The sequence below is a fragment of the Pteropus alecto genome, unplaced genomic scaffold (assembly GCF_000325575.1).
Source record: "Pteropus alecto unplaced genomic scaffold, ASM32557v1 scaffold78, whole genome shotgun sequence".
Taxonomy (NCBI): Eukaryota; Metazoa; Chordata; class Mammalia; order Chiroptera; family Pteropodidae; genus Pteropus; species Pteropus alecto.
Window position 1 is genome coordinate 10,594,059 of NW_006443124.1, and position 25,811 is coordinate 10,619,869.

Consider the following 25,811-nt stretch of genomic DNA (forward strand, 5'->3'; position numbering starts at 1 on the left):
AAGCTTGACCATACTCCAGGATGGGCCGCAGAGGCCCTGGTAGTGGGAGTGGCCCTGCCTGGGGACGCCAGGGAGGAGTACTGTGGTCCCCAAGACTCTGCCATACACCCCCCAGGGAACTTCCCTGCAAAGGGGCTGTTCCCCTGGGAGCCAGGCCTGCCCCAGTCAGGAGCAGGGCCCAGAGAGTGCCAGTGACAGTTCATCAGGGACCAAGATGAGGTCAAGAGTGAGTGTGCAGAGACTTGTGTAAAGACCATTCCAGAAGGAGAGAGCAGTGAAGGTCATCCACCCACACACACACACACGCACACACACACCTTTCCCCAACTCACAGGAGCAAGCACTGGTGGCTAGTGCTGCTGGGGTTGCTTCTGCTCTCCACCTTCAAGTCCCCTGTGCGGGCCTGCTGGGTGGGGCAGGTGACCCGTATGAAGGTGAGAAGGACCCCACCCTTGGCACTGACACTCTTGCTCATAAGTGAGTGGAACTTGTGGGTAAAGAGGAAGATCAGAAAACAGAGACGGTGTGGGCCAGGCCTCCACTGGCCCGGGGCTCGGCTTCTTTTGTCATGGGCTCAATGTCACCTGTGCAGAGGGCCCGGCTTCACCTCTGGCCAGGCTCTGGAAGGCAATCATGGGTGATTTCTTTTCTTTCTTTCTACTGATCTACACTTTCCAAATGTTCTTCAATGGACATGTATTTCCTTTATAAGACAAATGTTTAAAACTGGCAGCCAGGTGAGGACCTTTTAGCTATAGACCAGGCCTGGCAGATTCGCCAACACCCACCTCTCAGCCGGGTGGGCCACTCTCGTCTGACCCCATAGGGTAACCAGGGTGGTCGTGAGTGAAAAAACAAAACCAGGACTTAGTAAACTACCACTTTTACCTGCCTTGCTAGGAAGTTCTGCATCCTGGGAGCCAAGGCCTGCCTTGGGGGACAGCTTTCAAGGGGGCAGTCCCTGCAGGAGGTAGAGCTTCAGAGGGCGTGCCAGTGAGAGAGTTTGGACTTTGGAGTCTTAAGTGACCATCTCCATGGGTGCGCAAATACTGCCATTGGGTGTCTTTCCTCTGGTGCTCATGACTCCCCAGGGATACAGGGACACTAGGAATGCACGATAATATTGGGCCAGTGATTGAACGATTTGAGGTTAGGCCGCGTCTTCTCTTGAGACTCGTGGAAGACACAACAGCTCCTAAGACAAAGGAAGATTTAAGGTTCTCTTCCACGAGCCCCTCCATTCATCTCGGGACTCCATGTCCAGCACAGACCCAGCAAGGTGAGAGCCCTCAGTGAAGGAAAGGAAAGACGAAGGAAGTTGTGCCAACTGTGATCTGAACTGCCTGGCATCCTGCCACAGCTCCCACACTGCCCTCTGGCCTCGTCCTGCCCCCCTCTCCCCGACTCGCTCCAGCCCGGCCACACTAGCTTCCAGGTGCCTCCAGACACGCTCCGCCACTTGCTCCTGCACATGCGACCCCTGCTGCCTGACATGCTGATCCCTCTGCCTCCTCGTCCCCCACACTCCCTCACCCTGCAGGTATCCTGAACACCCTGCCTTTAGGGAGACTTCCTTCACCCCAGCCTTGTTAGCTCCCCCTGCATGGGTACCCTGGATGCCCGGGACCGGAAGCCATCATATCTCCACTGGGCCGCCCAGAATCTGGCACAGAGTTCGTAAGTCAACGCTGGTAAAAGGATGAGGGGAGCAGGGCCGATCTGGGCCCTAGTAGGGGGCAAGACCAAGGGCTCAGGGAGCTGATCTTGGAGACCGGCGCCCCTTTCCACCGGGCTGATGTCTAGACGCGTGCATAACTTCCTGACCAGGGGACATGTGCTGGGCAGATGCCACGGTGAGGAAGCCGGAAGCCTGTGAATCTCAGTGAATTGTAGGGATGTGATAGGAGCGCAGGTCCTGAGGGGTTGTGGTGACCTACCCGACAAGGCCCACCCCGATGGCTCCCCTGGCTTGCCAGTGGGAGGGGGTGTCTGGCTGCAGACCCTTGGCCCAGAGTGGCAGGCAGCTCAGAGGAGATCTGAGGTCTGTGAAGAAAGTTGGTGGCATGGGAACCAGAGAGAATGAGATGTCTCTGCCCATCTGACCTGTCCTGGCCCGTCCTTCAGGTGGCCCTGCTGTGGTGTGTTCTTAGGAGTCTGATCGTCCACTAGCATTTCTGAGTCAAGCCTCCTGTCAACCCCACATCCATCCACCTCGAGCATGCGGGCATGAATGCCTGCCCCCGGGGAAGCCTGGAGTCCCCTCCAGGACAGGTCCCTCCACACAGAGACTGCCCTCACCACGTACGCCGAAGCCATCTCAGCTAGTGTATCTGTCTCATCCCGACTTCTGGTCCATTTGCCAGGACCAGATTTCACTCTGTTAGGGCCAAGGGAGCAAGATTCAGACAAAACTATTCCTCCTCCTTTCCCAAAACTGACCTTTATCCAAGCCCAAGAAGAAGAAAACCCCAGCGGGCCACCACGTCTTCCTCTGGGCGGGACAAGACCATTCTTTTTACCACTGCAGCTCTATAGGCAAGAACTGAGTTTGCCTCCTGGTGACCCCAAGAGGGCCAGACACGGATACACAGCAGGCCGAAGAGCGTGGTCGGGGCATGGGAGAGCCATCTCTGTCAGAGCAGGGAGACTGTCAGAGAGCAAATAGATCTGATTATATTGAACACAACAATTGATTTTTTTTCCTAAATAAACATGCAGGAGGAAATGGTAACAGGCATCTGTTTCTGACAAGAATCAATTGACCCCAAATTGGAAGAAATTCTAGAAACACAAACAAGCACAAGAAAAAGTGGTTGGGCATCCAGGCTTGTCTAATGAAGGAAGGAAAGAGGGAGGGAGAGACAGACAGACAGACAGACTCCCCCATCAGCTCTTCCCCCACTAAATAGCTTGCCTGTCTGCTGCTCTTCAACTAGTGTAGTTGTAATAACAATTAGGGGGAAGCAACTATGGGGTTGTGAGTCCTCACTCTGTGCCAAGCCCTTTATATGCAAATCTTACTCCTAACAGCCCTATGTGGGAGGCAGTGTTCTCCCCACTTCGCAGATGAAATCATTGAGGTACCTGGTCCAAGGTGCACATCAGGCAGTGGCAAAGCTGGGACTCAAACCCAGTGGACTCTTGTGGGGCTCTCCAACCCGTAGATGTTTCCTGGTGCCCTAAACTGGCCTCGCAATTAAGGAGAAGCACTCGAGGCCCCAGACAGTCTGTTCCCAGCAGCGCGTTGGCCTTGCACCCAGAACGGACGGCGAGGAGCCCACGCCTGATTCTCCAAGATGCAGCAGAGCCAGATGCTTGGGGATGGGGGGCTCTCCTCCTCTGCTAACGGCTCCACAGCCTCCGTTTACGGGCTGTGCCCTGTCTGGTGTTTATCCTAATGGCCCGCCGCCAGCAAGATCAGCTACGTCGTGTCACAGTGCATCACAGGCCTCGTTTGCCACTGCGCCGTGTGGGCCCAATGCTGTGCTGCATGCCTGCGATGAAAGGCCCGCGAGTGATCGGCTGTGCGCTTCAGTGCTAATTTCGTAAAGCTTCCTTTTGTTTCTTGGTCATAGACTTGTGGACACATGTTTGTTTTGAAGTAATCCAGCTCTGGGAGTGTACCTAATTAACTTAAGCAGGGCTTATTAGTCCTGTTAACTAAAACTCCCAAATCTACAAGTATTCAAAAGCAGCCTTTAAGGTAGGATTAAGGCAAAGACGAGATATCACAAAATAGAATTGGGGCCGGCTTTCCTGAAGCTGCCGTGGGGCTACCACTCTGAATTCCCCTGGACTAACTCCCCCATTCCATCCGACAATCACTCTGGCATGTAACAGGTGCTCAGTGAACATCTGCGGGATGGACAAACAGGCTCCATCCAGCATTTGCATCATGTGTAACATGTATTCAGTGCTCAGTAAATATTTATAGGATAGCTTGTGGGCAGATGGACCGGTCCCATCCACTCCAGTGGCACTGCACACAGTAAAAGCCTAGTAACTCGTCATGAATGGGGTGGATGAATGTTCCCTTAACAGCAAGGAGCCTTGCAGCAATAACCTCATCTTCTCTTCCAGGTGACCTGTGTACCATGGCCGACTACGCCCGCCTAAAGAATGTCCTTCTGGCACTTCAGACACGCCTGCAGCCTCGCCAAGAAGGGGACAGCGAACAAGACCCTGCCTCCCAGAAGCGCCTCCTGGTCGAATCTCTGTTTAAGGACTTGGACGCAGATGGTGATGGCCACCTCAGCAGCTCTGAACTGGCTCAGGTGAGTATTGAATTACAGAGGCATCCAGTTTTCCGTTTAGCACGTAAATGAAGAGAGCAGAGAGATTCACGTGAGGAGAGTGGTTTGTCACTGTCTCTTACCAGTATGCCAAGGAGGCCTCTCTCCTGCTGCGAGAAAAAGCCTTTGCTCCAGGGTCAAGATCAAGAGCTTATGTTCAAAACCTCTGAGAATTTCTTAAAAACAAAACGATGTCAAGCATCTTCTTCCCACTAGCCACCTTCAGCCAGTATCTACAAACAAGCTTTGAAACACTCATAGCTAGCTGGCAAAGCACACGCTTCCAGGGGGCTGGTGTCGGCATTAGGAAATCTTTTCTTCCTTGAATCCTTCATTTTCCTCAGCTGGAAGCAGGCTTGGTTTTCACTACACACCATCAGAGCTATAACCTGGGTGTCCCCAAGTCCCCTCCCCTGGGATCTCACTGTTTTTTAGTCCCTGGAGACCAACAACCCAAACCCCAGACTGCTTGCTTGCAGGAAGCCCTGCTTCCACCCCCAAGCACTGTTTTTCCTTTTGGAAAAATGCTCAGATTGGGCCCTGTGGTTGGCCTCCCTCCCCAAACCCGGCACACGTGTCCCTCTGTCCAGCTAAGAAGTGGTAGGAGGACAGTTAGCAACTATAACAGAGAGAAGCAAAGAAGAAGCCTGGGACCCAGCCACTGCCAAATACAGGGAGGACCTTTGGGTGCTGGCTGCAGGAAGGAGGCTGGAAGGGCCTGCATCCTGCTCCTGCTTTGCTGGTTTGCCTCTAAGGGCCTGGGGCCCTGAACCATACCAGGCAGATGCAAAGATACACAAGGAGAGCAAGGTCACAGACAAGAAACGAAGGCAAGGTCACCCTGCCCAGGCACGAGGGGCGTGGGAGAGGAGGGGAGGGCGGGGGGGCTGAGCCCCAGAGACTACAGAGTGCCTACCTTTGATGCCACTTTAAAGAAACCCTGCACGCGATGTAGTGACCTTATCAAAGCTGTGACCAGGTCACCAGGAAGCACTGGGCTGGGGCACGCCCTCACACTTACTGGGCATCCCCTTTCCCTGAAGTGTAACAAACACAGAAGGGCCCCTTACTGCGTGGTGTAGTAGCTGAGGACACAGGCTTTATGGTCAGAGGACCTGCGTTCAAGTCCCGGCAGGTCTCGGGAGACACTCACCCCTCTCTGCCTTCGTTTCTTGTCTGTGACCATCAAGCTAAGACCCAACAAGAGCTCAGCACAGTGCCTGGCACATATTACGTTCTCGAAAGGTGACAGTGGTCAGTATCAATGTCATTGTCATCATCTTTATAACTATTACCTCCTCACCAAGCCTTTTAGCCATCCTCTGCTATGCGGTAGGCACGACTGTCATCTCCACTTCTCAGAAATTCTTAGATGAGCAAACACAGGTTTCAAAAAAATCAAGCCTGAGTCGTGTTCACTGCTTAGAACATGATGGAGCTGAGATAAACCCCAGCTGGGCTGCTGTGTGTGTACCCACTGTCCTCACAGCACAGGGGTGTCCCTGGGGGATAATCGTTCCCACCAGGAGGCTCCACCTGCTCCTCTCAAGGTCCGTGGAGCCTGCAAGTGCCCACAAAATCTGAGTACGGAGCAGTCGCCCAGAGGCTCTGCCACACCGGTCCCCCTCTCAGGGCCCTCTACTCTGGCCAGTCCAGAGCCTGCTTCCTGGAGCATGCTGGGAAACACAAATCCAAAGACACTTACAGACCCCACTCTGCTCAGCCACACCTGGGCAACACATACAAGTTTATCCAGGGCCAGCCTCCCAGGCATATTCCAACTCAGCCGTGCCAGCCAGCATGTCACTACCTCCATCAGCACTAGCCCCACCACCCACTCCCAACTATGGCTAAGACCCCAAGGGACAGGGCCAGTGAACCACACATGACCCAAGCTGCTCTAGGAAAACTGGGTCCTGTTAGTTACGGTTCTCTGCAGGAAGAACCATCTGGCAGTCTCCCAAGCTACAGGCTGTGCAGGGAGCGCCAAGGACAGGCAGCTGTGGGCTCTTGGCACCCCAGGCCCACATGGCTCCCTCGTAGCTGCCAAGTAAACAGAATTTTCCTGGTCATGTTGCTCTCTAACCTGGTAGAGACGTGCCCCAAGGCACCTGAAGCCATTAGCAAGCATGGTAATTGGACTATGATTTCCTCTTTAAAATTTAATGTATTTAAAGTCCATTTCATAAATCTGCCAAGCACAGCCCAGCTACAGTGGGCCTTTCCTTGACACTGAATCAAAGGCGTCATGGAAAAACTTGTCGGTCCTATGAAAAGTCAATCAATTTCCAATGCAGAAATAGACAAAGGGAAATTTCCATCTCCGGAAGATTGATTTTGGACGTTATGGTTGATCTCCCTTTTATCGAACTCTCTTATTTGCTGGGTGAAGGGTCATTTTTTTAACATTATCGCATTAAATTGCCTTTAACATAGCAGACGAAGCTGAGACTGTTAAATAAAGAGAAACTGCCTCTGTCCCCCTCTCCCTTCAAAAAGAAAATAAAATTTTCTTTCTTCTGAGATTTCCTTCTGAGCGTTTTCCCTGCAAGTCACACGGGCCTCTGGTTCCAGCTGAGTAAGAGTGCCTGGAATTTCTACCCTTAGTCACCTTTTGTCATGTGGCCGGTCGTGCTGGGGAGATCTCTGTGCCCTGCGGCCCAGGCCACATCCAGAGAGGAGTTCACAAGGGCCCACGCATGACCCCTGCACCAGAGTCTCAGGGCCAGATGTTTGTGTCTCTGGCAGGACAGGGCAGGCAAAGACAGGGGATCAGGCCTAGGTCAGCAGAATCTCAGCTGCCCCTTCCTGGAGGATGAGCTGTGGCTAGCTGACACAGCCCTGAGAGTGGTCACAGCCAGTAGGACAGGGGTAGGGAGGTCCCGATGGAGGAGGGACCTTTCGGCTATACACAGTTGGGAGCCAGGGGGCCTCGTTCCCATGTTGAACTGCCACTATTTGTTTGTCGAGTTTATTTGGGCAGGCCCCTTCTTGTCTCTGTTCCCCATCAATAGCATAAAAGGGTAGACCAGGTGGCCTCAAAGATCCTTCCCACCTCAGACTGTCTGGGATCTGTCTGCCTAGACAGAGAGAAGACATACGTGGACACTAATCCCAACTCTGCCCTAACCACTGTGTGGCCTTAGGAAAGCCCCTCTCTGAGCTTCAGTTTTCTCATCTACAAAGCGGAACAGTTGGACACGACAAAACCAAAGAGCTTCGGGTGCTCCCCATGGCCCACTAAGCTGTCACGGGAGTCCTCACGCCACCTCAGGCCAGTGACCTCAGGCTGGTGGCCTGAGCCGTGTCCCAGCAAAGCCCACAGCTCTGGACTCATGCCAGCCTCCGACCTTGTTCCCTTCCTCATCCGCAGCATGTGCTGAAGGAGCCAGACTTGGAAGAGGACTCCTTAGGGTGCTCACCAGGTGACCTCCTACGATTCGATGACTACAATAGTGACGGCTGGCTGACCCTCCGCGAGTTCTGCACGGCCTTCCGTAAGTCAGGCCCCAGGCGGGCAAACGGGCTTATGGCCCCAGAAACTGCGCCAAAAACGCGTCAGGGCCTGGAGTCTGTCCGCAGTTGTCTGCAAGGCTGGTCTCTTTTATAGATGAAAGCAGTTGGATTTGTTTTGCAACAAGCCTGAACTTTACGAAAAGGGTAAAGGCAAGCGAATGGGAAGAGGGGGCACTCACTCTTTGCCTTTTGGACAAAGGCTCGTCTTGCTGTGGTTGGCCTTGGTTGAGGAGCCCATTAAGCCTGTGATTTAAATGTGGCCGAGAGCTTGCTGCTAGACACCTCGGGGGATCCTGGGACTGCACATGGAGAGAGCAGATTTTAGGGCTGTCCCCAGGCTTCGGCCTGGCCCCTAGGGAGCTCTGCCTGGGGACAAATCCTGTGGGAGGGTTGCGGAGGTTGGGCCAGGCAGAAGCGGGAACCTTAGCAGAGTTCAGCAGTGAGAAATGGGAAGAGCAGTGCTGGGCCCAAACTCGAGACACGAGGGGATATCTTTGTCCCAGAAGAGATGTAACCCCTTTATGACAGAAGGTATTCAGGCTCTGTTTAAAGCTGGTAATGCATGTGCCCTCTGGGATGCACCCTTGGACTTGACCTGCAGGCCCTGGAATTGGGGAAGTAGGTGTGAGATCCCCAGATTGCACTGAGGCTCCGAGCCACAGATCTTGGCATCCTCCCCGCACCCCAACCTCTACCGGGAGTTCCACTTCTCAGGAATGCGTCACTGCTTCCGGCAGCCATCTCTTTGTGCTGTTGTTATTCCGGTCACAAGGCCAGAGAAGGAATTCTTGTGATTCATTGGCAAGAAGGACTCTTGTGGTGGATAGAAGAGGCACGTGTATGACATAAGAGGAGAGAAACAAGTGTGATCCTTCCCTGCGGGAATGTCCATGAGCTTGGCATGGGGGGTACCTTTCTAGTTCACAGCATCCCTATTGCCAAGCACCAAAGTCCAATCCCTGTTACAGGGCTCTGCTTGTTGTGCCCATGACTAGGTACGGTTGGTTCCCCATCATCATCCTCCCTGCCCACTGTTAATACTCGTGTCTGCTTATAGTAGTTTAGAATAATGTGTGAATGACTGACAGGCTTGGCCTGCTGTGGGAGGTGTTTGCTTTATGGATCAAGGAGCTTATTCCCTGAAATAAATCTCTAAATTTTAGAATGTGTGCAAGTATCGGCAGCTCCCTAGACCTAGATTGTGTTGGTTGTTAGATTTTTCAGGAATTTTTGAAGGCAAACAAATTATTAGTAGCTTTAAATCGGCCATGGGAACATTTACACCACAGAAATTTACACCATACAAATGCTACGTAAGGGGGCTGGGAGGGGAGGCTCTTCTTCCTCCGGAGAGCCAGTTGGTAAGCATTGACCTGCACATTGCTCCTGTCCCCAGAGTCCACCTCCTGCAATATCCTCTCCATTCATCTCCCCCATACTGAGCCCTCCTGGTGACTCCAATCCCACAGAACCTGGAAAAGAACACTGGGGTGGTCAGGGCAGATGAAGGGAGAGCAGCCCTCCACATCAGGAAAAGAAGCAGTACGTATTCTGGGGACACTTCTGAGACACCCCCGGGAGTGCCGTCTGGGCTCAGGCCTCTTCGCAAAGGAGCAATGAAGGAAAAGGCTCGCGCATTTTAAGAGCCAGGGACCAAGGCTGGGCCTCAGGACTTGGGGGGTGCACGAGGCATCACTACTCAAATGACCCAAGGTGGCAGCATTAAGCAGAGAATGGCGCCGTTCAGGTACTGTGTCCTGGTACCCAATTCCACAGAAGCCTCCGCTCCACGAGTTCTATTCCTGAGAATCAGTCTAGGGCCAAACAGGAGGCTGTTGGCTTAATTCTCGAGGTGGAAGCCTCTTGGCCGCCCTGCTGCAGGTCACGAGAGGCAGGAGCTGCCTGTGGAGGAGAGGTACACCATCGCTTCCCCTTCAGCATGGGCCTCACGTAGAGCAATGTGATGTCTGTTTCCTTCATTCCCAGATTATTTGAAAAGCATTATAATCATCATTTTTAAAGCAAATTACATTCTCCTGTCACCGTGGACGTGTTTTGAACCAGGCAACCAAACCATTCATCACAGCCCAACACAAATAATAGATATGCAATAAAATGTAAACTCACAGACATTAAGGAAGCCACAGAATGAGTTAACCTGCTATAAAGGCCTGACATGTGGCCACTCAGAGCACGCGGGATCAATGGTTTTTCAAAGTCATAGGAACTCTAAACTAAATTCCCAGAGCTCTGGGGATGGATTTATGGTTTAGTGAATGTTAAATAGGTAATTGAAGTGAGACATATAGGTACAACTTATTACCCAGAAATCAATGGGCATTAAAGAAATCTCACTACAGCTCAGAAAGTAGTAGCTCCAACATGTCAACAACAACATTTTGGATTTCATTTTAAAAACTAAAGCCGATGCGCTGGCAAAGGTCGATACTTTAAAACTATTCTCTGGTCTCTATTTTGCCAGCGTGCTTGGGTACTAGGCTGGATGAGGTCTGTTGGGTAAGCCTGGCACTGACTCGGTCGCTTTATTAGAGGATGGGTTTGGGGCATTTTCCCTGGAGAAGTGGGTTATATTTACAAGCTTTGGCGTTGGGGGTCTCCTAAATGACATCTCGCACATCTGGCCCAGCCATTTATGAGAAGCCATGTTCGCCATTGTCTGCAGCTGCTGCGCGCGATGTCAGCAACCCCGTGACTGGGCGTTGCCTGTGCTCAGCCGAGCTGGGTCGTGGGTGGTGGGTGCTGTACGGTCCTCCTGGCTCTGCAGACCAGGTGACCCCTCCCCAGGGTGGAGAGCAGAGGACAAGTCCCTTAACCATGGAAGTCAGTTCAGTCTTTTTCTGGCTGTCAAACGGAGCTAAGTCTTCTAGTCACCCGTCTCTGTACAGTGACAAGAGTGAAATATGAGGGTGGCCTCCCTCTCGTCCTCCATTCATCACCTAAACATTCTCTTCAAGTTCCTCTTGGCTTCCGAATCACGGGCTGATCTAGGAACTAAAGGCACAGTGTGCCCTTATCATGTGCCCTCCACTCTCCCTCCCCTCCCAACAAGCAGCAGAACCGCTGGTCCCCGCTGCAAGGCAGAGACCCAGGCCCCAGGGTCACCGGTGAGCATGCCAGCCCTGTCTGTGCATCACAATAAATTAAAAGTTGCTCGTTTAAAAAGCTTTTCAATAATGCATGTTTTTGCACTTTTCTGAATGCTTGGGCTGGGATCTTGGGAAAAACATGTTGCTTAAATGAGGATTTTTCTCTTGCTTTAAATTCGTTACAAGTTTCTTCTGCTTTTTAGAAAGATACTTGTCCTTTTAATTAATCCTATGAGAGCAATGTGTTAGATGCAAAGGAAGGTTTTGAGCAGCTAGCAGTGCAGGAGGGCGGGCCTCACCCGTGAATATCCGGGACCACAGACACGTAGTATCCAGGAGGGAAACCCATGTCGGGGGCCACAGGGGGCTGGCCATGTGGATGGGACACCCACGCTCAGCTCCAGGCAAGCGGAGGCCGGGGGGTCGGGCGGGGGAATGGATTTTGTCTGATTATTACAATACCTCTGTATCCAAAGCAACTCTGAAACAGTTGAAATGGTCGCCCGGTGAATTTACAGCTATTTTTCTGCCATCGTTGCTACAAAATGAAAGGATGGTGCCATGTCGTTATCCTCTAGAATGAAAAATGCCCAGCACAGGCCAAATGCCATGCCAGACACATTACCTCAGTCAGTCCTCATAGCCACCCTGTGATGAGCAGGATGACAAAATACAGCAATGGCAAGCACCCCTCCCCCCGTCTGCCCAGCTCCCTATCTGCATAGGGCGAGTTCAGACGAGGTTTAGATGACCAGGAAACCATTTCATCCTCCATTTGGTTCTTGGGTTTGGGATCATGAGTAGCAAGATTTCAGATAGCTTGGGATTTATCAAAACTTGTCTCTAAATCTATTTGGCTCTTGAGTGTATGGAACAAGTAATACTTGTGGACCAGTGTCAGTCTGGCCAAGGCCAGGACCTTCAGTGGGCTGACTCCCCTAACCCCAAAGGGAGGTTGCCTTCCACAGGACTTGAAGATCAAGTAGCAAAAAACACTGATTCACTGCCCTTGATACCTCATTTGCTCAGGGGCATAAAACAGTTAAATTGGAGCGGCCAAAGGAAGAATTGAAAACTGGAAGATAGAAGGTGCTGTGAGTCTCACCACTCCCTCCAAAGGGCAGAGATAGGGGTGCTTTCTCCTCACCTCAAGCGTAGAGAGACAGGCTTCAAGGAGGCTCCCCCATGAGCTTGCCGTGTGCCCCTGAAGGCAAAGTCGGTGTGCCATCGGAATGACTTTGCTTGTCAATATCACTTTAGTTAGTAGTGGGCTCTTAATACTCAAGTTGTGTAAAATGATACCTAACATCTATCAAGTGTCAGTACTGTGTATTATTTCCCAATTTTACAGATAAAGAAATTGGAACGGAAGTTAGGTAGCTAACCCAAAATCACACAGTCGACAGGAAGAAGAGCGAGGATTGAACCCAAGTGCCTGATTCCAGAAATTTCTTATGCACTTAAAGATACTTTGCAACTAACTCATCAACAATCTCCAGTAAGGAATATCTCACTGTTCCCACAGTGGGTTTTCCTAAATTTCAAGTCCCAAGCGCAATGGTCCCCCACTCCAGTAAGTCTTCCTCAGTCTCTCTTCCCTCTACCATCCCCGAACACCTCCCTCTGTGTGCCCGCAGCTCTGAGTTCATCTCTACGTATAACAAGACTGCAGACTGATGGTTAAGAGTGTGGACTGAGTCAGACCTGGTTCAAATCCTCGTTCTGCCATTTACCAGCTGTGTGACCTCGGACAGTTCCGTACCAGCAGATAAGCTGGGCTTCAAGTTCTTCATCTGCACAGTGGGTGTAATCACCACTGTCTCTGAGCCAGGGCTCGCTGCCCAACACACGTAGAAACCAATACGACAGCACAGGCTTCGAGGGGGAAAAAGGATTTATTGCAAAGTCAATCGGCAAGTAGACAGGAGGCAAGTCTCATATCTGTCTCCCTGATCAAGGGTTTGGGTGGAATTTAAGGGGTTTCAGTACCAGATCTTCCTAGACAATGGACCCTTTGTTTCGGAAAGTGTTCCAGCGTTCAGACTCCAGGTGTGTGCAGGTCCTCTGGCTCTATGACGGGGGCGGGGGTGGGGACTGACTTTGGTTCCAGGTGTGATTTGCAACATTTTTCCTGTTGCCCATGCTCCGTTTGCCTGACTTGCAGTTTTGTTCTGTTGTCTGACAGGATAGGGCCAGTTTGAGCCGGTTCTGCAGTGACGCCACCACGTAGGGTTACTCAGGACTAAATGAGGTCATACATGTGAAGTGATGAGAATGACCCCTGGCGTGTGGTAGTGCTAAATAATCATCGACCGTGATGGAGGTGGTGCCAGTTATGATGACGATTTCTCTGTGCGTTCCCACAGCCTCTCCATCTCAGCCCTGTCACCCTGTGTTATGTCATTGTCCTCCTGCCCACCTTAGTCCTGAAGCTCCTTGAGGCAGAGGCTGTTTTGCTCACCATGTGCTCCTGCCCAGCATGGGGTTGGGCACCCAGGAAGCCATTGGTAAATGTTCGCTCAGTGACAGGATAAAGTATATGCAGAAATACCCTTGGCACGCAGAGGTCCCTACACAATGCAGTTCTCACGGAGGTCCCAGAGGGGCTTTGTGTGTCTCCAGGGGGCCCTCAGGGAAGAAGGACCCTAGCAGGGGAGTACCAGTTAGGCTGGACCGGCCAGCAAGGCCTCCCCACAGCCACACATCCCTGATCCGCTGACTGTGTGTTACGGTGTGAGGTGAGCCCCTGATGCCCACGTGGGCCTAATGCTCCTTTAATGAAGACAAAAGCTACTTGTCCCATAAAGCTCCCTTCGTGCTCCCAGGGCCTCTAATTGGCCCTTCAGCCCTCCTCAAGATAAGCATTCTCTTAGGCTGTTAGGCCACCTGCCCACTGCTTAATTACCTCCACCTTCAACAACTGTGTGTGGAGATAAGGACTCCTGCTCAGTCTGCTCCTTGGCCCTGTGATGTGCGGGGTCCACAGCCACATCCCCAGTAGAGGCAGCAGACCCTGGCCACGAGAGGCCCAGGCTTAGCCGGTGGTCAGCTTTGCTATTTCTGTGCAAATCCATGCACCTTGGGACATAATTCATTAGCACAGAGTGTGGGTTTGTATTCTTTCTGAGCTCGGCTCCTGAGAACCTGAAGCACATCTGCACAGCCCCTGCTCAGCTCTCATGGCCACATCACAAAGACAGAGCTTGACACCCACAAAGGAAGACGCAGCATGGGGTTTGGAGTCTCTGCCACAGCATGCCTTGTGAGAACTGGACACCCTGACAGCTGAAGGTCCCCCATGGTGGGCTCTGGCAGGCCAGGAGGCCAGGCCTCTCGAGCAAAATCACTGAGCACAGAGCCCCAAGCTCCCTGACTCAGGTCAGTGCCAGAAATATTCAAGGAAATGATCCATGTTGGATCGCTGTGGAAAGAGGGGGTGCCAGTGTGGGCCAGCCTCTCTGAAATGGAGAGCGTCTGGGCGGGGGGTGCTGGCCCATCCCCTACTTGGGCACACATGGAGAAAAGCATCTATTTAAGGGGCAGGCCGGCTGGCCAGAAGGTTCAGAGGAGCCTGGCCGGGGCTGGGAGACCACGCATGAGGAAAGGCTCAGCAGCTGAGACTGGGAGCTGAGGAGGAAGAGCCCACTTTGCAGCTTGCAGTGGGCAGGTGACATAGCCGTGAGCAAGACCAGCAGGCCCTGCCAGCATGGAGCTTGCATCTGGCAGGGAGGCAGTTGCGAAACAGAAAAACAACCAGATAAACCAAGTAAACGCTGGGACAGAGAATAACTGTGCAGGACTGGCAGGCAGGACCCGCTCTCCCCAGAGGTGTCAGGACGGGACATTCGAGATGAGGCTGCACGGATGAGGTAACCAAGCAAAGGACAGGGAGAAAGGTGACCCATACAGATATGGTTCTGAGGGGATAAAGGGCTTGGGTGAGTGAGGAGGCTGTCACGAGGGGTGAGGTGGCTGATGGGTGGAGCCCCAAAAGGTAGAACTTGACCAAGAGGCCAGGGCTTGGAGAAGGCAGATTTAGGCTGATCTACAGAGGCTTCCCCAGCCAGCCACCCAGCCTTATGGGAGTTGCAGGGGAGCAGAGAGGCCTTGTCACTGCAGGTGCACCAGCTCAGCTAGTCGCTGTAGAGGGTGCTGGTGTCAGCTGGAGAGCTGGACTTGGCCTTGGAAGCCCCTTTCAGTGATGACTGTCAGGATAGGAACGTGAGCAGAGCTGCTGTCTACGGTCTCATGGAACCTGTGCCCCAGCGCCTGAACTCGGACCTTGCAGGCTCCAGCCAAGGACATCCTCGTGCCTCCAACTGCCCTGTCCTGCCACTAGCAGCCCCTGGTGGGGGCTGAGAGGTGTTCAATAAGGGCCTCACCCCAATGGGGAGTGGGGCTGGTGGAATGGGGCTGCCCTACTGTGCATGTAGCATGTACAGGGTTCTGGGGTGGAACAGTCTCACCCCTCATCGCACAGTGGAGGGATCAGTTCTGAGCCAGAGCTGCTGCTTGCCAGAGGTCTCACCCCCCTCCACTTTCTTCTGGGACGTTCCAAACCCAGACGCCTCTTGCCCTTCTCAGAGGCTCTGCTCCTAACAGATGTGTTGTCAGGACCAGCACTTTCTAGCCATTGTCTGGAGCTGAGCCTTCCAGTGCTTTCCATTTTTAAAGATCCCAGCTGGAAGCTGTCAATGGCCTCAGTGCAGAGCAATTGAATAGTAGAAAATGAACTAATTACAGGTTGTTATTGAAAATCTATTATATACAAATTGCAGAAAAAGCTCATTAAAATATGATGCTTCAGTGATTTTTTTTTAAATCCTCCTCTTGGAGGGAGAGGCAGGGGCAGGGTGGCTAGATACCTGTTCCTCACCGTTCACGGTCAACACTCGCACGGGGCTGAGGACCAGCCTCTGGTTCTTACGCTCATGTGTCGCGCCACCCAGTCTGACATCATGCATTGATGTCAGAAAAACTTGAAATTTTACACAGAACAGAGGATTTTCTGAATATTAGTAAATACTCAGAAATGGCCACAGAGGAAACAAAGAATTTCACTGCAAAGATATAAAATAAGAACAATTTAAATGTCAGCTTTTTACGAAGATAGCTAGCTCTGTATTGTCCTCTTAAATCTAGTGCTTTTGCGAAGCTTTTGTGAGGACTTCAAAGGACTTTAACAAGCAATTAAGTACTGAAGGTCACATAACCGATTTCCAAGCTTGCTCCCTGGGAGTCGAGTGTTGAGAAAGTTTGGGATGTGAATGGCCAAGCCATCCAGAGCCCTGCTCTCCAAGGGGACCCTCTGAGGCTGAGGCTGCCTCCCAGGCCCCAGGCACGAGAGCCTAGAAAACAAGCTGAGGGCAATACAGGGGTGCACCCCAGCCCAGCTGCCTCCCGCCCCTGCCAGCAGCGCCCACGTCAAAGTGCAGTGTGGCCCAGGTGGGCGATGTAGGCTCTGAGGCACCAGGAGACCCCCAGTGTTCTGAGGTGTAGAGAGGGCCCAGCCAACGATTGCTGAGAGGTGGTCTCTCCCTAAGGCTGAATGCACCGGAAAGAGTACTTGGAGCACAGATCACTGGTCCTCTGCCTTGTCTTTCCTTCCTCTCCAGCCACCTTTCTTCAGCCTCTGCGACATGTTCCACTAGGCCGCCATCAGCACTACGCAGGTCCGGCTTGTAGGCTACACAGGGAACAAGGTGCTAGGGAGCAAAGGGGTACGAGAGGGCTCCACTCACACAAGTATAGCCACTAACTGGGCGGGCTGTTTGTGGGCCACACTTGGGCTGGGGGCACTCAGAAGTGGCTGGAGATCCAGGCCCTGGGGATAGACACACCTGGACAGGCAGAGAGAGGTGTCCTCTCCTGGAGGCGGGGTGCTACTGTCTGCCGAAGAAGGCACTCAGGTGGCCCACGAGGAGCGAGTTGGAAATCCCAGATCACAGGCTGCTGACCCACCTGAGGTTTCTTCTGCATCGGCAACACCTGCTGGGTCACTTGTCCTTACCCTCTCAGGACTGTTACCCAGCAACTCTCAGCCCCAGCGGCTGAAGGCGCCTTCCCCAGACCAGAGCGCGGCTCCTCCCCAGTCCTCCCTCTGGGCAGAGGGCTGAGGGCAGGGAAGATGGTCAGAGGCTGAAATATAGGCGGAGGCCATGGGGCCAAGAGTACCCAAACAAAGACAGCAGCAAAAGGGACAATGTAGTGACAACCCCAGGAGGCACAAAAGGGCAGAGGAAAAGCATGGGCTGCCTCTGAGAGCAGGCAAGGTCGTTACTACCTGGGGCATTTCGTTCCAGCTGGAGGACGAAGGGGCAAGAGAGAGAAGCCTAGAGCTTTGCATAAGGTGGAAATAGTAGGTGCTTGATAAACATTTGTTGAAAGGATTAAAGACCACGATAGAATTTTTTTTAAGTTCAGTAAAGAGGAAAGGTTCAGAGTGGTTGTCGCAGTTCCCAGAGAGCACAGAGGACGGAGTCAGGGGGCACTCTGGTAGTGGGGTCATCCTCATGCCACGTGTGGCACTAGCCCAGTCGGCCGCCCACTGTGTTCTACAGAACTGTCGGCTTAGCTGGGTTGCTGGGTTGTCAGAGAGCTTCCTGCAGCCTGGACGGCTCCCACCCATGCTTCTTTTCACTCTGCTGTCCTAGTGGGACTCGCTTTTCCCCAGCAGCTGCCTGATAATGCAAAGCCACCCTGAGATCCCTTTATAACTACGGTATCTGCTAATCCTCACCAGATGCCTCCCGGAGGCCCCCAGGCCAGGCACAGTGAGGGTGCCCGGGGCCAAGAGGTGGACTGGGATTCGGATGCGCTTTGCAGTCCTGCGGGAACATAGAAGATGCTTGCCACCCAGGGAGACCTCCTAGCAGCCGAGCCCCGAGTTCCCGCTTAACTCACACAGGATTCAGTGGGGTTCTGGGGGCTCCAGACTTTTGCCCTGACTTAATCAGGCTGCTGTCGTCCTTGGACCCGTGGGATCCAGGGACAAACACGCATAACTAGACTGGAGTCAGCAGAGGTACAAGCAGGAAATCAGTTTGTTCTCCTCTGCACAGACTTTCCAGTGAATCCGGAGGCTTCTCAGCCTGTGGGCTGGGTGGGGAGGGTGAGCTAAGGACCGCCGACTGGTTTGACCATCGCTACTAAGTGGCCTGCTGTCACTCTTTAAAACATGGGGCTACTTGGCACTGGTTTTCCATTTCAGGTTTTGGCCAGAATTCCACCCCTCTGGCACTGTCCCACCTATATCCCACTCCACGGTACCCACAATCTGCCCAGGGCAGGTAGGAGGGAGCAGGGTCCACGAGCCGCCCCAGGCAGCCAATGAGCTGAGCCCTCGGAGAGCCCTGCTTCTCCAGATGGCAAGGCCTTGTCTTCAGACAGGTGCTGCAGGCGCAACAACTGTGTGTACGCTTGTTGGGATTGCAAATCATTTCCAGGTGGGAGAGGAAATGGGGCCCAAAGGACTCTGCCCACTCCATGCTGGCAGGAGGAGCGCCGTGGGCTGGGCGGACGGCACCTCTGAGTGCCGTCTCCGGTCTCGCTTGTCTCCCCAACGCTCTCAGGCCTCTGCAGACACAGCCCCACTGGGTTGGCGAGGTGCTGCTAGGGCTTCAGAGCGGGCTGCTTCCCACGGCGGGCTGAGCCCTCACTTGGCGCCAGATGCTTTGCCAGGCACCTGGCAGGCCCCTCCCGAGCCCAAGCTCTGAAGATCAGGAAACTGAGGCCAGGGAGGCTGAGGGGCGCAGGGCACAGGCTCCACGCCCTGCTCTGGCCAGCATGCTTTGGAGTCTCCATTTCGTCCCCCAGAGGCCAAGATCCAGATAAACCCCTATGACCTGTGACTCTGGGATGCGGCAGAGCGTACAAAACCCTCTCTGAGGGCCACTTCCCGCACGCCACTACAGAGGGCAGGGCCCTGTACCTCCTCTTTCCAGATCCTGAGGTCCGTGTGCTGCAGGTGCTCTTAGACACATTTCCCCAGGTCCCCTTCAGACGACACTGAAAAGAGCAGCTTCGGACCAGCAGGCTTCAGCTACATGGGGAGGGAGGGCCCCAGGGAGCAGCTGTGCCCTCACGCGCCCTCAGTGATCAGGTCCCCTGTGGAAGAATGCTCTCCCTTCAAATGCAAACCCCAGCAAACATCGATTCCTTCTCAGCTCCCACAAATAAAAGCTCTTCTAGACGTCCCTCTTTTTAGCCCTGTCCAGCTCGAGTTTGTGTTCCAGTCTTTAAAAGTTCACCTCTGTGCAACAATGCTGAGACATGTGCTGGTGCATGACACAGGCTCAAAGTCAGGGAAAGCATGGCTTGGGCACAACATTGCCTCGGGGTTCCACTGCTCACCCATGGGTGTAGGCCGACAGCCCCGGAGGAATGCGCCAGGCTGGATGCCATGCAGACAGCAGCAGCATAGGCTGCATATGGGGCTCCCAGCGCACAGGGCACATAGCACAGTGGGGGATTAGAGGGTCAGTGGAAACCACCCATGGCTGGCTCAGACGGGATGAACGGGTGGGTCGGGAACTGGGCCTCGTTGAGAAAGTGCCCAAGGCTGGCCCAACGCCCAGCCGGCCCTGATGCCTGGAGGAACTCAGTGACTGTGGACTCAGTGACACTCTGACTCCCTCTTCGTGTAGACAGTAGCCATCGTGTCTCCTGAACCACATCCCCAACCCTGGAGGGAACAGAATAGGTGCAAGGTGAGGGCCAAACCCGGCGTCCTGCCACGTCCTGACCATGTCCTGACCATGCCTGCAACAATGCAGCTCTGTCCTCCTCAGGGACCCTTGAGGCCTGAGTGTTTGGGACACATACAGAATTACCGCCCTGTGGAATGAAGGACAAGTAATAGCCAGTACTTCCTGATGGAGCTCAGGCTTTTGAGTTTGGGGAGAAACAGGAAATGTGGCGTGTTCACCTTAGGGACATTGGCTGTGAGGAAGCTGGGGGTTTAGAAAGAGAGCAGCGGTGGCAACCTGGTGCGAGATACCTAAGTGCCGGTGGTGTCGCCTGCAAGGGGGCAGCAGCCTCTGCTGCCGGAGAAGCAGTGGGTAAGTGCGCCTGAGGGGGGTGGCATGTCAGCACCCTTCCACTTTAGATGTCTTCCTTGCATTGAAGGCACAGTTGCAGGCATGGCCGAGCAGGGTCCCGGTCCCCTGGAGTCAGCTCCCCATGATTCAGAGGCTGGCTGTCCACTTTGGATTATTTATGCCCAACTTCCAGCAGCCTCCTCGCCTGCCCACCCCTACCTGGTCGGGGTTTGGAAGCAGCCTAGTGCAGGAGCGGCAAGGAAGGAGCAGGAAAAACTCAGAGCAGTTTTCATGTGCTGCTGCTGATTGGCTCTGGGTTTGGGAGACGAAGGTGGAACCTAGGGTCAAACACAGGTAGGAAGAGGGACTGCGGTCTTCTGTCCGCGGGGGCCCTGCCTGAGCCTCCCCACTCATGTGCTCACCTCCTTTTGAAGTCAAGAGAGGTTATTGATCTTGTTTGGAGTAAAGGGCATGGACCCGGTCCAAGCTCAGGGTCCCTGGCCTCCAGCAGGCCCCTCCCCCTCTGTGGGCAGCCTTGACCAGGCAGCCAAGTAGCTGAAATAGTTACAGGAACAGAGCGTGTCTGGGCAGCTTGACGTTAAAAGGCCTGCATTGGACTGAACTGACTGCACCAAGCCTGCTCCTGAAGAGCAGAGGCCCCAAAGGCTGAGGCCCTGCAGGCCCTGTGACATCTGCCTGGGGTTTGGAAGTCAGCCGGCATCAGAGGAGAGCAGTGTGGTCCTCACGATGGCACAGCCACAGAGGCCTTGGCCCAGGCCTCAGACTTCTGAAGGTACAGGGTTGACTTCCTGGAGTCCAGTCAGATGGGATGCTCTGGGGCGAGTGGTGCTTCTGGGGTGAGTGGCCTGGCAAATGGCTGTCCCTGTGGAGGACAGTAATATTCCAGGTGGATGAGACACTCCCTCCCCAGGGGAGGTGTCAAATGGCTCAGTACCATGGCTTAGTTTATTGTAAGAAGCTTTCGATGTTCCAGCCACAGTCTTCGAAGTCACAAAACCACAAGTTAAGAAGCTCTGAGTAAACAGGAGTCTCAAGAAATGGCTCCAAATGGAAGCAGCATGTGGATACTGGCTCTCCTGTATCTATTCATGCCTAGCACCTGCTCCAGGCAAGTTCTGGGCCGGGCCCTGGTGACCATGGCAGGCCTGGCCCTGTAGCCCTGTCTGAGGAAATAATTCGAGGCCCACAATGGGGAAGCCCTCTCACAAAGGAGTGTCTGTCGTGTGGGCAGACATGGCACCCAACACCTGGTGTGGAGGTACCAGAGCTCAGGGGCAGAGCATCTCATAGTAACAAGAGAAAAGCCTGGGCGTGTGAGCATAGGTACAGGTAGGTGCATAAATGTGGTGGGACTCGGGGTAGAAATCTGTTTTCTCAGTGTATTAGGAAGCAAGTTCTCGGCTGGAAGTGAGGATGGGGAAAGAGAAGTGTAGGTTTGAGGAGACAAAAGGTCTGAAGCAATTGTCTGGGCAAGCAGAGGGGCGAACAGATGGAGAGGGAGTATGTCGCCCCAGGCAGCACTGAGGGCCCCTTTGAGGCCCATAGTCATGAAGTGAAACCAGTCAGCAGGACACTGTGCCTTCTGACCACACTCAGCCACACAGATGCAGACACAGAGTACGCAGACAGGTCTAACCCAGACTAGGGGCACGCGAGGAGGTGTGTGCTATGTATGAATCCCCTGATTTAAATCCCATGGAATTGAAGCTGGGTGAGAAGAAGGTAACATCATGGAGCAGGTGATACAATTAAATGGTAGTCAGTAGAGGGTGGGTCCCACTAGAGTTGAAGAATCGTTGGAGTCTGGGTACCAGAGAGGATAAACCAGAAGAGATGGGATGTGCACAGAGAGTAGGATGCCTGAAGATAAGATTTTTTAGGCTGCCCTTACTTGCAATGACAATGTCTAGACTCCAGTAATGGGTGCGAGGGCCAGTAAGGTGGCAGCTTGTTTTCATCACCCAGTGTTAACACAGGAGGAACATCTGAGAGACTATGGTCAGCCAGAGGCTTCAAGCATCAGAAACAGGGTAGGGAGTGACCCAAAGTCAGTAGATGACCACAAAAAAGGGTTGTGAGTGGTACATGGAGCATGCATGGGGGTTTCCATCTCTCCCTTGGAGCAGGTTTTTGGGGGAAGAGTCCTCTTTTTAACCCCATTTTACAGAAAAGGAACTGAAACACCAAAGAGTCGATAAGCGGTGGTAGACCTGAAACTCGAATTGGGAGTCTCCCAATGGCCTCCCAAATTGGCACCCCGCCACCACGGGGGACACCCTTAACATTGTTGGGTTGGGCGTGAGTGAGATTTGGTTCCTGGCCCTAAGGAGTTCGCCCTTATATGAGAAATGAATACAGGTGCAAAGGTGAGGCAAAAGGCTATGAGATGGTTGGCCAAAGACTGCCTGGGAAACAGAGGAGGACGTAACACATCCAGACAAAAAGATGCCAGGAGTCTTCAGAGAAGGATGGATGGGGCAGAAATGGGAGTAGGGAAACACATCTTTGTCAGAGATAACAGCCTAAGCAAAATTGCGGAGATGGAAAGGCCCGAGGCCATCTAGCATGGCCAATTTGTCCCTTGTGTCATGGACAAGTAAGAAACAGAAGATGATGCTGGAGGGAAAGATTAGAACCAGAGTAGCAAGGGCTTGTGTGAGTCAGGGAGGCTAAACGCAGTCACGACAATGCCAGATCTCAGGGCTTCAACACAGTGCAGATTTATTCTTCCTTCACATAAGAGTTCAATGCTGGGGCTCAGTCTTCAGTTTGGGGGTTCTGTCATCTTATAGGGCCAGATACCTTTACTGGACGCTCTGCACCTGGCCAGTATATAGAGGGATAGAGTAGAAAGAAGGTGTTGTAGATTTCTGGGGAACCCAGCAAGGACTGTGTACATCCATGTACATCCCTTCCATTGACCAGAACTTAGTCACGTGGCCACACTCGACCACAGGGACAGTTGGGAAATGTAGTCTGCCTGTGTCCATAGTTAGGTGAGCACATCGCAGTCTCTGCCACAGGGGCCCACATCCAGGCCACGGGGCTCGGGCTTGTCAAGGAAGTCAGGGAGACCGGGGAAGCAGGGAGGGCCATGATCGAACCAGCTGGAGAAGGACTGACTTGGAGCCACCCAGCAGGGAGAGTGTGTGCTGGAGGACACGAGAGGTGGTAGAGACCCAACACAGAGGCAGCAGTGGGGACAGAAAAGGGCCACAAACAGAGGTGATATTGAGAGGCTCTCATGGTCATTGACTGGGCTGAACAGTGAAAGATAATTCTGAGGCTTCCCAGCGGGGTCCAGATAGCGACCTGCTTCCCTTGTCTTTGCGACGGACGCTCATCAGGCCTTGGGAAGATGAAATGGTGGCAGTGTCCCATGACAGTCCTCCTCGATCCACAGCCCGGCCTCAGAGAAGGGAGACAAAAGGGCCTATTTTAATTTTCTTCTTGGGCCTCCTCATGACAAAGGAGAAATATCACCCAACGTTATTATCTCTCAGAAAAACACTCTCTGGAACCATAAAAACAGAGATACGGAGAAGCCAGACCACAGAGGCTGCCCCTTAAATCAGCAGCTTCTGAATTATCATGGTGGCACTCTCTAATTCCTCTGGATGAAAACATTAAAAGATGACAATGTTCCTTTAAATCAAATGCCCTGGGTGTTGCTGTAAAGAGTCAGTGGGCCTTTTTTTTTTCCTTGTGAGGATTCTTTTTTTTTTTTTGTCTCTTTTCACCTTGTAATAAAATATAAATCATAACTTGTGGGGGCAGGCTCTACAGAGCAAACTGTGAACATGGATTTTCTGAAAATGAAGGTGTTTTTTTTAATGGGAATCATCTCAGGAAACGTGAGAGTTTCAAATGATGAGTTTGCTACTTAACTTCACACTCAATTTTTTTTTTTTTTTTTGGATTCACAGGCTAGCCCCCAGCCTGACTGGGGCACCACTGTGATGAATCACGATGGCATGCTCTGGGAGGCTGGCAGCTGCCTCTACCCTTCCTGGAATGGGCCACTGGGCTCAGGCAGTACCAGGCAGGGACCCCAGAGCCCACCTATCTGGTGAAGGGAGAAAAGAGCCCAGAGGTAGGGGAACTGGGGCCAGGTTTGGCAGGCCGAGCTCTTGGACCACACAGAGAACCCAGGGGCCAGCAGCCCCAGGAGAAAGGGCTGGGAGCCACAGGTTGGAAAAGCCTGCATGGAAAAGGCTCAACAAGGGAGACTTGCATTCTGGGCTTTGGTATGGAAAAGGGGTCCAAAATGGGGACGAATCGGCGAGTCGACCCAGGCAAGGGCCTGGACCAGGGCAGTAAGGCCAGCAAGGTTCAGCCCTGAGGCGGTTTCTCTCCTCTCTCTGAACTCCAGCTCCCACTTCCACTGGCCTGGGTGGAGATAACCTGGCAAGGCCGAGTCTTCGGAATTGGCTGGGCAAGTGTAACCAGGGGAAGAAAGCAGACTCAGATGTTTTAGGAAAGATTCAAGGCTTGGGTCTGCGATCAAAGCGTTTATTGGTTGCCCCATATACCCAACATATACCAAACCCCCTGTGGACCCCTCTCCTCCTGAAATAGCCAAGCACCTTAAAGGGGCAGCCTCTTCTCACCGAGTCCATGGCCTTACCCCTGACGCCTAGCTTTTCCCTCTGCCTCCTGTCCACGTCCCTCACCAGCTCTGCCGCACACTTGTGCAGATAAGGAAATTGAGGCCACCGAAGGCCACTAGTGACCTCCATTTTGCATGTCCAGTGGACATGCCTCAGCCTTTATCAGAGCCTCAGACCCCACTGACCTCTCTCTTTGAGACACTCATCCCCACCCACCTCCTTTGTGAGCGAGCCCCTCACCTCTGCCATCCTCTTACACCTTTTCTACAGAGGGCTGGGTAGCAAATAGTTTAGGTACGCAAGCCTCTGTCACGACGACTGGACCCTGACGTTGTGGCACGAAAGCGGCCATAGACAAATGAGCATGGCTGTGTTTCAGTAAAACTGGACGGAAACAGGTGGAGGGCCTTCCCGAGACTCTTAGCGGCTTCCTCCTCGGTGTTCTCCCCTGCAGGAGAGTCTTACCCAACCCATGCCTCCAGACACCAGGTTTCCACCTGCCCGTGTTCGGGAGCCCAGCGGCGGCCCCTTGGTCCTCACCTGTGGGCACCGCACACTGAGTGCGACCACGCACCCCGTCTTCCCCAGCCCACTGCTGCTGCACCTCCTGTCCCACCAGTGTGCTTTCCCTTCTTCTCTTAAATGTACTTTGTGATCAGGTTGCCAAGAGCCTCCGAGCCGGCGGGTAGGTCTTTGAGAAGCTGCATGTGTCAGTGGGCGAAGGCTCACCTGCTGAGATGAGGCACCGGAGCGGGGAGCCCACCGTTGAGGGCTTGCTGGGTCCAGCTGCTGCCTGCTGACAACGCGAGCAGGCACCCGGCCAGGGCTTTGGCGCTTCAGTGGGGTCCCATAGGGTTGTCTTGGGGAAAAAGAGTTTGTGGGTGGATTTACAAGAGACCACAGGTGGAAGGCAGGTGTCCTGGAGCCCTGGGCCCTGTCTCCCAGCCGGCCCATCTCCAGGTGTCCCCATGATCATTGAGCAGATGGCAGGCTGGTGCTCAGAACCAGCTATGGATGCTCCAGGGAGGACCGTTTGAGGCCACAGGCCTCCCTTCCTGTGGCTCCTGCTTTGCCTCACCCCAGTGAGCCTACGGCCAAGGCCCAGCTATCTTGTCTGCAGATAAAATTCAGGGGTTTCAGACATCCATGTCAAGATCCACAGACAGCTCCCTGAGGCCCACGGTAGCCCATGTGGGACCACCTCTCCAAGGCAGCTGATTTGCAGGA

General features: G+C 53.4%; 1 protein-coding gene across 1 annotated transcript in view; it reads left to right on the forward strand.

Annotated features, from left to right (window-relative positions):
• Nucleotides 1-25,811, forward strand: part of FSTL4 (follistatin like 4) — a 353,779-nt gene that overhangs the window by 234,954 nt on the left and 93,014 nt on the right. Inside the window, exons 4-5 of the mRNA XM_006923138.1 lie at nt 4,081-4,274; nt 7,666-7,789. Coding sequence (XP_006923200.1) covers nt 4,081-4,274; nt 7,666-7,789 — 318 coding nt within the window. The remainder of the gene's footprint in view (nt 1-4,080; nt 4,275-7,665; nt 7,790-25,811) is intronic.